This window comes from Phalaenopsis equestris, unplaced genomic scaffold (assembly GCF_001263595.1).
Source record: "Phalaenopsis equestris unplaced genomic scaffold, ASM126359v1 Scaffold000451, whole genome shotgun sequence".
Classification (NCBI taxonomy): Eukaryota; Viridiplantae; Streptophyta; class Magnoliopsida; order Asparagales; family Orchidaceae; genus Phalaenopsis; species Phalaenopsis equestris.
This window is the reverse complement of record NW_018164892.1, coordinates 56,278-67,395: the sequence shown is the minus strand read 5'-3', so window position 1 is coordinate 67,395 and position 11,118 is coordinate 56,278. Positions and strand designations below refer to the sequence as shown.

The 11,118-nt window shown below is 36.5% G+C and overlaps 1 protein-coding gene across 2 annotated transcripts; it reads left to right on the top strand.

Moving 5' to 3' along the window:
* Nucleotides 1-265: 265 nt before the first annotated feature.
* LOC110027836 (casein kinase 1-like protein HD16) lies at nucleotides 266-10,740 on the top strand. Of its 2 annotated transcripts, none has more exons than XM_020729435.1 (16): nucleotides 266-930; nucleotides 1,645-1,779; nucleotides 1,877-1,950; nucleotides 2,094-2,163; nucleotides 2,238-2,293; nucleotides 2,374-2,445; nucleotides 2,554-2,642; nucleotides 8,231-8,297; nucleotides 8,425-8,554; nucleotides 8,637-8,855; nucleotides 8,927-9,069; nucleotides 9,153-9,327; nucleotides 9,518-9,608; nucleotides 9,683-9,840; nucleotides 10,021-10,209; nucleotides 10,352-10,740. In XM_020729435.1, the coding sequence occupies exons 1-16, from the start codon at nucleotides 637-639 to the stop codon at nucleotides 10,409-10,411; spliced, it is 2,022 nt and encodes a 673-aa protein (XP_020585094.1). In that variant the 5' UTR covers nucleotides 266-636; the 3' UTR covers nucleotides 10,412-10,740. The 2 variants fall into 2 exon arrangements, with proteins under 2 accessions (XP_020585094.1, XP_020585093.1); XM_020729434.1 differs by having other exon boundaries at nucleotides 267-930; nucleotides 2,554-2,648.
* Nucleotides 10,741-11,118: the final 378 nt, after the last annotated feature.

Genomic DNA, 11,118 nt, shown 5'->3' with positions numbered 1-11,118 from the left:
ACTGTCCACGACTAAAAGTCTAGAAGGCTTAGTGGCAAACCCCAACTAATCACAAGTCAATATTTTATACGGAATACCACTATTATGATATAATGTATGCTAAGTAAAAAAACTGATACTGTAAATTTTACCATGAAGACAAATCAAATTTTATTCTTTTTCTCCTTCAATGCTTCTAACCCCTACTGTCCTTCCACTTCCTTTTCGATCTAACCCACCGTTTCCAGCTCAACACAAAAAACGTTACATCGGCTCTTATTGTTCGCGGATCTGCGACCATCGTTCCACGTTTTGTTGGGTATTATGTATACTTACAGGACTACCCCGCAATCTGAACATAAATACATCCGTATACATCTGTTCTCAGACTTCCCTTCTATGTTTACTCTACCAGTCCAACCCACCGCTTCATCCCTTCCCATTCCCAAATCGTGGCTCCTGAACCCTTGCCCCATTTCTATGTCAAAACTAGACTTTCGCTATTACGGCCGCGTCACGTAGATTTCCGCTCTCGGATCAGTGGTTACGGTCGCTTCTGCATCCGATTCAGTCATTCGCTGATATTGCCCTATTGTGTGAGGAATTGAACAATCGGAGAGGCTAGGGTTTGAAGGGATGGGGGGTAATACGTAAGCGATGCCGCTTGAAGCGCGGAGGGACCAGAGTCGGCGGAATCAGGTTGTAGTGCCAGGAAGGCCGATAACAAGGGTGACAAGGAGGATTGGGCTGAGTAACTGCAATCCTTGTCTTGAGAAGGTGCTGATTGAGGCTAAAGAAGAGATCGGTCTTCTTGAAGGTGTGGGAGAGGTCGGGGAGATCGAGGAAGAGGTAAGAGAGAGGAAAATGAATGAGTTTGACAGCGGTGCGAGGAGCGCTGATAAGGTCCCTGGAGCGGAAGAAGAGGGGACCACGGCGCCACTGCCCGAGAAGGTTAGCTTTCGCTCGTTTTGCATTTTTTTTTTCTTGTTTGAGATTGAAGCTGTTATTGTTAGGCCAATGTCCCCTTAAAGATACAAACTGTGAGCTGTCTCGTTATAAGGGTTCCCTTTGCAACTTTTTAATCTTCATAGACCCCTCTTTTGATATGCATGCCTGGGTTTTTTAGTGCATTTCTTTTGGTTTAATCACTAATGGGTCTGCTCATGATGTTCGGGTATGTTTTGAATCGATTTTGGGGTATGGTTTGATTTTATGATAGGTTTGTTCCTTTGGGTAAGACAAGCTCAGAAACTGTTGTTTGTTCTCATCATTCTTTTTTACAAGTGTGAAGAGCTGAATACGTACTGCTTTCTAAGTTGCCCACTTATGTTGGCCTATGTTCCCGTTTTGTTACAGGATATTTTCTATATCTTTTCACCCTCATGTCAATGCTTATAAAATGCAATTTTGTGAAGGTGGCTATGCCAATTGGAAACTTGATCTTGAAATATCTGCGGCATTTTACTGTTAAAGGTTTCTCATCGCTTTCTCTTAACTATTATTTCTTATAATGTAACAGTATTATATCATTTTGTTTTATTCAACGTGCGCATTCAAAGTGTATAGACTGCTTTACCATCCCAGGAAGTTTGATTCACTTTCTCTCTGTGTTTCATTCATCTACATGATAACCTTTGTTATCTAGAAATGCTTTGCTTCCTACAGGTCCAAGTGGGAAACTCACCGGTATATAAAATTGAAAGGAAGCTTGGGAAGGGGGGATTTGGGCAAGTATATGTTGGGCGCCGTGTATCTGGCACCATTTCAAATGATAGAACTAGTGGTTCTAATGCTGTTGAGGTAGGTTTCTTTATGGTGGTTCTTGTTTTTATAAATTATTAAACCATAAGCTCTGTTTCAAACATTTAAAAAAACTTTGTGAAATTTTGCTTTTTAGGTGGCTCTCAAATTTGAGCATAGAAACAGCAAAGGATGCAACTTTGGACCCCCATATGAATGGCAAGTTTACAAGTGAGTGGTCTTTGCTCTGTTTCCTTTAAGTTACTGCTTTACAAATTTGGTATCCATCAATTATTTTTATTTGCGGTGTTATATATATTGATTTAAATACTCTTAGTTTTGATTGATCTCCTCTATTTATGCTATTTATGTAGTGTTCTTGGCGGTAATCATGGTGTTCCCCGTGTACATTATAAGGGGCGTCAGGGAGACTACTATGTTATGGTATTTAAAATATTCAATAAGCTTACTCGAGTTTTTTTTAAGCACACTTGCACAGTAATGTGACAATTATGCAGGTTATGGATATGCTTGGACCAAGTTTATGGGATGTCTGGAATAACAGTTCTCACACGTGAGTTATCAAATGCTTATACAAAATCACTTTCAAGCTCTCCCTCTAACAATACTTTTAATCATTTGTGATACTTATAGGATGTCCATTGAAATGGTTGCTTGTATTGCCATTGAAGCAATCTCTATTCTAGAGAAGATGCACTCGAAAGGGTTGGTTAATCTCTTTCCATGCCTTTTAGATACATTTATCAATTTCTTCTAGTAATGATTTGTTGTTTCCTGCATTTTCATCTTAATGATACACCAAATTTATGATAGGTATGTACACGGGGATGTGAAGCCTGAGAATTTTTTGCTTGGCCCTCCTGGCACATTGGAAGAGAAGAAACTCTTCCTTGTTGATCTTGGTTTAGGTATTAAACTTTTGCTTTTGTTTCCCTTTTTGAACATGATTTGTTTTACTTTATTACTTATTCTGTTTTATGTGGTCATCTTAATTTCATATATTTTCAAAAACAGTGGAAAAATATAAGAGGGCTTATTCTTATTGATGCAAAGAAGAGTATAAATACTCATTACATGACTTACTGGTAAGAAGTAAAACAATAAAATCAGAATATCTTTGACAAGAAAAGGAATAATAACAAATATAAGAGGCAAATAATCTCTTTAATTAAGGAGAGAAATAAATAGAGATTCCTAAGATCCCTCATATAATTTATAATATTCTAAATATAGAGTTACAACAAATATGAAATATAATCATAATTATTTACGAGATCTTTCAACACTCCCCCTCAAGCTGGCATGAAGATGTCACTCATAGCAAGCTTGTTTACTAGATTCTTGTGTTGCACTTTGGAAAGGCCTTTTGTTAGAATATCTGAAGTTTGGCTAGCAGTGGGTATGTAGGATATGTATCCACTATCTATCTTCTCCTTGATGAAATGTTTGTCAGCTTCTACATGTTTTGTTCTGTCATGTAGAACTGGATTATGAGCTATAGAGATTGCAGCCTTGTTGTTGCATTAAACTTTAATAGGTGCTAGTATAGGAATCTTCAACTCTTCCAAGAGTCTTTTTATCCATAATACTTAATAGAGTCAATGTGCCACCGAGCTGAATTTTGCTTCAGCACTACTTACTACCACACTTTGTTTTTTACTTTTCCAAGTGACAAGGTTTTTTCCTACAAAGGTAGAATAACCTGATTTGGATCTTCTATCATTTATATCTCCTGCCCAATCTGCATCTATGTAGGCCTCTATTAGAAGATGTTTTCCCTTTTTGAACAAAAGTCATTTTCCAGGAGTTCTTTTGAGATATCTCAAAATTCTGAATACAGCTTCGAAGTGAGTAGGTCCATGAGAATACATGAATTGACTCACAACACTCACTGCAAAGGCTATGTCAGGTCGAGTGTGAGCCAAATAGATTAGTCACCCTACCAATCTTTAATAGCGTGCTTTGTCCATTATTACATTAGATGCTGCTGTTTTCAACTTTATATTAGGTTCAATTGGCGTATCTACTGCCTTGCAACCTGTCATTCCTGTTTCAATGAGTAAATCAAGTACATACTTGCGTTGATTGACAAAAATTCCCTACTTGGATCTTGCAAACTCCATTACAAGGAAAAATTTCAGTTTTCCCAAGTCCTTAATATCAAATTCGGCTTCAAGTTTCCTCTTCAAGTTGCTAATCTTCAGAGGATCATCCCTTGTAATGATTATGTCATCTACATGCACAATCACAATGGCTACTTTACCTTTGATGGAATGTTTGTAAAAAAGAGTGCGATCAGCTTGGCTTTGAGAGAATCCATATCTCTTGATAACATCACCAAAACGCTCAAACCAAACTCTAGGAGATTGCTTCAACCCGTACAGGGACTTTTTTAAATTGCATAGTTTACCTTTTCCATGTTTTTCTTCAAATCCGGGTGGTAGGTCCATATATACTTCTTCTCGCAATTCTCCATTTAAAAATACATTTTTTTACATCAAATTGATGAAGTGGCCAGTTGAAGTTAACTGCAAGAGAAAGAAGTACTCTAATAGAGTTGATTTTAGCAACAGGAGCAAAAGTCTCTTGGTAATCAATACCATGAGTTTGAGTAAATCCTTTTGCTAATAGTCTCGTTTTGTATCTCTCCAGACTTCCATCAGCTTTAAACTTCACCGTGAACACCCATTTGCACCCAAACGTCTTTTTGTCTTTAGGTAGATCAATGTCTGTCCAATTGTTATTTCTTTTAAGAGCATTTATTTCTTTCATCACAGCTAATTTCCAACTTGGTTCACCTAATGCTTCCTGAACAGTTGTTGGAACAAGCATATTAGAAATCATATGTACAAATGCTCTATGATTTTTTGATAGTTTTTTATATGACAAGTATTGTGTGATAGGATGTTTCGTGCTCGTTTGGATTCCTTTTCTGAAAGCAATTGGAAGATCAAGATCAAAAGGAGTGGAAGTAGCGGGAAGATTACTTGGAGTTGTAGGGTCATTATTCGGCAGAGGTGATTGTACATTTGCTGAGAGAATAACTGGGATTGTAGTAACTTTATGAAATTTTTTTTTAGTATAAACCTGCAGCTCATGTTGAGTATTATGATCCGTTGGAAGTACTTCTCCCCCTGTCTCCGATAAGGTAACATATGACAAAAATTGATTAGTAGTGCTGATTCTAGTTTCCATATCAGAATTAATTAAAGGAATGTATAAAGTTTCCCAAAAATTATTTTCTTCAACTTTGTTCTCCCCCTGAAGAAAATTATTTTGAAAAAAAGGGTGATCCTCGACAAACTTAACATCCATGCTCTCAAAAAATTTCTTTTTTACAGGGTGAAAGCATTTGTACCCACGTTTATTGGAGGCATACCCAATAAAAATACATTTTTCAGCTTTGGAATCAAGTTTTGAGCGAAACAAATTTGGGACATGAACATAGCAAACACATCCAAAAACTTTTAAAGGGAGATCATCTGTTATTTTAAACGTGGAAAAATAATTTTTTAAAACTTGTAAAGGTGTTTTAAATTTCAGAACTCGAGATGACATTCTGTTTATTAAATAACAGGAGGTAATGAGTGCATTACCTCAAAGATATTTATGAACATTCATGGAAAACATAAGTGCTGTTAACTTCAAGTAAATGTCTATTTTTCCTTTCAGCAATACCATTTTGTTGTGGTGTGTCACGACAAGTGGATTGATGCAGAATATCTTTTTTTAAAATAAATGTTCTCAAATATTTGTTAAAATATTCAGTCCCATTATCCGTTTTTAGAATGCCAATTTTTGTTTGAAATTGATTTTCAATCATGTGAAAAAAAATCTTTAAATCGTTGTTCAACTTTAGATTTCTTTTCCAATAAATACACCCATCAAACTCGTGTGTGATATTCAATAAGTGTTACAAATCATTTTTTTTCAAAAAGTGTGTTAACTTTGGATGACCCCAAACATCACTATGCACCAAATAAAATAATTTTGAAGCAGAATATGGTTTTGTTGGAAACGAAACACGATAACTTTTAGATAAATTACACGCTTTACAATGAAGGTTTAAACAATCAATACTTTTAAATAGTTTAAGAAATAAAGATTTGAGATATGGAAAACTAGTATGCCCTAATCTCTTATGCCATAATATAACTTGATCATAGTCAAAGCTTGAACTTGTACTATCTAATCCATGAGCTGTTTTATTCGGATAATCAGTTCCATCATAATAATACAACTCATTTATTGCTCTAGCAGTTCCAATCATCTTCCCCGAGTTCCAGTCCTGGAAAACACAACTAGAAAGAAAAAAAATAGAATAATCAGAATTTTTAGGCAATTTGCTGACAGAAAGAAGATTACATGTAAGTTTTGGAACATGTAAGACATATTTCAAAGACATTTTTTTTGAAATTTTAATATTTCCTTTTCCTGTAATAGGTGAAGAAATGTCATCAGCTGTTCTGATTTTTTCAAAACCGGAACATGGATAATATGAAACAAATAATTGAGAACAGCTTGTTATATGATTTAATGCTTCTGAATTGATGATCCAAGGAGTGGTACTTCCTAGAACAGATAAAGGCAAAAGATCACTATCTGTTTGTGCTATAAAACCGATAGGAGCATTTGATGATAAGCAGGATTTCAACAGTTTAAGAAGATGACTTAATTGCTCTTTACTAATTTGGGATGACTCAGCCTCATTTGCTGTAGGTGTGCTATGTTCACCAGGTTTTTTTCTCTTACCATGGGTTCTTTACCATGCAACATCCAACATTCTTCACGAGTATGGCGTGGTTTTCCACAGTAGTCACATCGTAGGCTATTTTTGTCCTCTACATGCTGGTTATGAGAAGTCTTCCTGCTTACTTGAGCTTCAGGAATAGCCAACGCTGATCCTTCCACGGACACGGTTGAACCTGTAGTCTTCTTCCCCAACATCACATGTCTTCGACTCTCTTCTCTCCTTACCTCCACAAAAATTTCACCAATTAGAGGCAGGGGATTTCTTCCAATTATTCGACCACGGACCTCATCATGTTCAACGTTTAGTCCTGTAAGAAATTTGAAGATTCGGCCAATATCCACTATCTTTTTATACTGGTTGCAATCATCGTTTGATTTTCACTCATGATCGTTGAATAAGTCCGGTTCCTGACAAATTTGCTTAAGAGAATTGAAATATTTTGTCACAGAATCTTCATCTTGGCAAATTTCCCCAAGTCGTAGAGTTAACTCGTAAATTTGGGATTGATTTCCAAGATCAGAGTGCATTTTTGAAACATTGTTCCATAATTCCTTTGCTGTAGAGTAACAAAGATAATTTACACTTATCTCTTCAGTCATGGAATTGACCATCCATGTCATTACCATTGAGTTTTCCGCATCCCAAATGGCATAAATTTTGTTATTCACGTCAGATTGTTTAGTATCACCTTTGATATAGTCAATTTTTCATCTTCATCGGAGATACATGCGAACATATTGTGACCATCGAAGAAAATTATCACCATTTAGTCGAATTGTAGTGATCTGAATGGGATGATTTTCAGATGTATTTCTTTGAGGTTCGGACTGATATGGCTGAAGAGGCTGGCTTGTCCTAGACATGACTTCAGACATTTTTAGAGATGACTCGAGCCCAAGATTGGGCCCTCGAAGCAAAAATTACAGTTTTCGGAGAATTATCGCCTTCGCGAGACGGGAAGAAAAGGGAAGACGTCACAAAGGATCGGACGCTCTCTATCGGAGAAAACAGAGCTCCAAGGTCGAGAGAAGCAGACGAAGCAGTGGTCGAACAGGTTCAGCGGCCAGCGGTAGTCGAGCTGTCGAGCGAACGGTTTGTGCTCTTTGGGTGAACAGCTCGAGATCGAGCGATACAGAGGCGTTGAATAGTGATCGAGATCGAACAACTCGAGATCGAGCGACACAGAGGCGTCGAACAACGATGGAGATCGAACAGAACTCCAAGATCGAAGAGATCGAACAACTCGAGATTGAGCGGCACAGAGGCGTCGAACAACGATTGAGAACGAACAGAGCTCCAAGATCGAACAGATCACAGGCGAACAACTACTCGAGCTCTCTTGACGACACAGACGGCTACAAAAATTCAGATCCTAAATATGACATGTCTCTGATACCATGAAAATAGTGGAAAAATATAAGAGGGCTTATTCTTATTCATGCAAAGAGAGGTATAAATACCCATTGCAGGGCTTACTGGTAAGGAAAACAATAAAAACAGAATATAATAGACAAGGAAATGTATAATAACAAATATAAGGGGCAACTAATCTTTCTAATTAAGGAGATCTTAGGGGCAACTAATCTTTCTAATTAAGGAGAGAAATAAATAGAGATTCCTAAGATCCCTCATGTAATTTATAACCCTCTAAATATAGAGCTACAACAAATATGAAATATAATCATAATTATTTACGATATCTTTCAACAATTTTAAATCTTTTTTTTTTTTTTTCAGCCACAAAGTGGAAAGATGGCACTACATGTCAGCATGTTGAGTATGACCAGAGGCCTGATGTTTTTAGGTAAGTTAGTCAGCACTGCTGCTTATCCAACTTTTAATTTATTTTTATTTTGAAGTGTTGCACTTCTAACAACATCACATTTTATATGAAGTATGTTATTCTTCTTCATCCACTGCTGCTTTTTTAGGGGAACTGTACGCTATGCTAGTGTGCATGCTCACTTGGGAAGAACTGGAAGTAGGAGGGATGATTTAGAATCCCTTGCTTATACACTTATATTTCTTCTTCGTGGCCGTTTACCTTGGCAGGGATATCAGGTTCTTTTGGTTTACACTTCACTGTTAATATTACAGCTGTTTCCATTTTTTCATTTATCACATTCTTATTTTTTATTTTCAGGGAGATAACAAAGGTTTCCTTGTTTGCAAGAAAAAAATGGCTACTTCTCCGGAAGCTCTCTGTTGCTTTTGTCCCCAGCCGTTTAAACAATTTGTTGAATATGTAGTCAACCTGAAGTTTGATGAAGAGCCAAATTATGCCAAGTGCATTTCACTTTTTGATGGCATAATAGGTCCAAATCCTGATTATAGGCCAATAAATACAGATGGTGCTCAAAAGGTATCTTGATGTCCTTTAATTTTTTAATAGTTCCCATTTAAGTCTATTCTAATTTTCATCCTTTTGTGAAGCTCATTTATCAAGTTGGCCAAAAGAGAGGTCGGCTGATGATGGAAGAAGTGGAAGATGAACAACCAAGAAAGAAGGTCCGAATGGGGATGCCTGCAACTCAATGGGTTAGTATCTATAATGCCAGACGTCCAATGAAACAGAGGTTTGTGTTGCTGATCTTGCATTTTATTTAGTCAGGCGAATTTTCTGAAAGTTGATTTTATTATTTGCGTTATGCTTTTCTAGGTATCATTATAATGTTGCTGATGCTAGGCTTGCGCAACATATCGAGAAAGGAAATGAGGATGGTTTATTTATTAGTTCTGTAGCTGCTTGCACCACTCTATGGGCACTAATCATGGATGCTGGAACTGGTTTCACTGCTCAAGTTTATGAGCTATCACCGCACTTTCTACACAAAGTTAGTATATTGAAAGTTTTTTTATTTTGCTTGTCATAACTCTGTACTGGTTTTACCGTGTTTCAGCTTCGTGTTTCGGCTATAGCAATTATGATACTGTCCTAAGCTTCTACTTGCTTATTATACTTGTGTAGTCACTGCAAGGAATTATTTTTGTTCAGTATTGTTGTGTTGCTTTTTTATTATGAAGGAATGGATAATGGAGCAGTGGGAGAAAAACTATTATATCAGTGCATTAGCTGGAGCAAACAATGGCAGCTCTTTGGTAGTGATGTCCAAAGGTAAATTTCCTTATGTTCCATAATATTTGCTTCGATCTGTTCATACTTCTCATTGCTCTGCGGTTTCACTCTAGGTACACAATATGCACAACAATCTTACAAAGTCAGTGATTCATTTCCTTTCAAGTGGATAAACAAAAAGTGGAAGGAGGGCTTTTATGTTACTTCCATGGCTACTGCTGGAACTAAATGGGCTGTAGTGATGTCCCGGAATGCAGGTTTCTTAGATCAGGTTAATTATGCTTTTTTATTTCTTTCGTTTTTTTTCCTTTCACTTTACATATGTAGGGGGTCAGCACATGTATGAAACAAATGTATATTCAGCATGGGTTTGTGCTGATTAAAGAATAGTTCATCTGTGTTATTGGCTAGTTTTGGTTAAGATATACTTATTTTTATGCATTATTGACAGGTTGTTGAGCTTGATTTTCTCTACCCGAGTGAAGGAATTCATCGTCGATGGGATAATGGTTACCGTATAACAGCCATTGCCTCAACGTGGGAACAAGCTGCATTTGTCCTAAGTGTACCAAGAAGAAAACCTACTGATGAAACACAAGAGACATTGAGGACATCTGCTTTTCCCAGTCAACATGTAAAGGTGAATCCACCTATTTCCATCCTTCTCCACATAAAAAATGTTCTTGCAATAGAAAAGGAATCTCTTCCATTATCATGTTTTCTTTACTTGATTTCAATATGTTATCTCCTTAATGTAACTTGAAAGAATTGTTTTATTTCAGGAAAAGTGGGCAAAAAACTTGTACATTGCAGCTATTTGTTATGGAAGAACAGTTTCCTGAAACCTTTCCGTGATTGATTTGGAGTTGTGCTTGCCCATTTGGTGACGGACTTTTTAAATATGTTTGCCTTGCAGATTATGCGGAATGATTTTTGTTTGTGAATTTTTATGGGCAAGCTTCTTTGCTTGTTACTTCCCACATCTTCTTCAATTAACTGATGATGTGTTATTGATGCCTAATCACGGACTTGCCCTTGCACAATTTCCTAGCTTTACTGTGCATAATGGGCATTTTGTAAGAATCGAGCTTCTTATGCGCAATTTCCTAATCGTGGACTTGCCAATGCACAATTTCCTAGTTTTACTGTGCATAAGGGGCATTTTGTAAAATCGTTAAGCTTGTATAGTGAAGTATGTATTTAATATTATACATGGAATTGAAGCATTTCTGTTAATGTATTTAATTCATTAGAGTTCATTTTTCTTAAACAAGTTATCTTTACTGCTTTATCCTTTTTTAATTGTGGCATTTTGCTATGCTTACCACTTTTCTACTCCACCTTTTAAGGCATTTGTTATTTATTGATGCAGCTTTATTTTCATATAGGAGCCTTTTTCTTATTTTGTTCATGAAATCTCCTATGTAGCAGTTTCTATGTATTGCACATTTTAATTTGATTAATTTATACTTACCTTAAAATCTCATGATGTGTGATCATCACCACTTGGTGTGCTAAGAGGCTCATTTTCATACGTGTTTTATTTGCT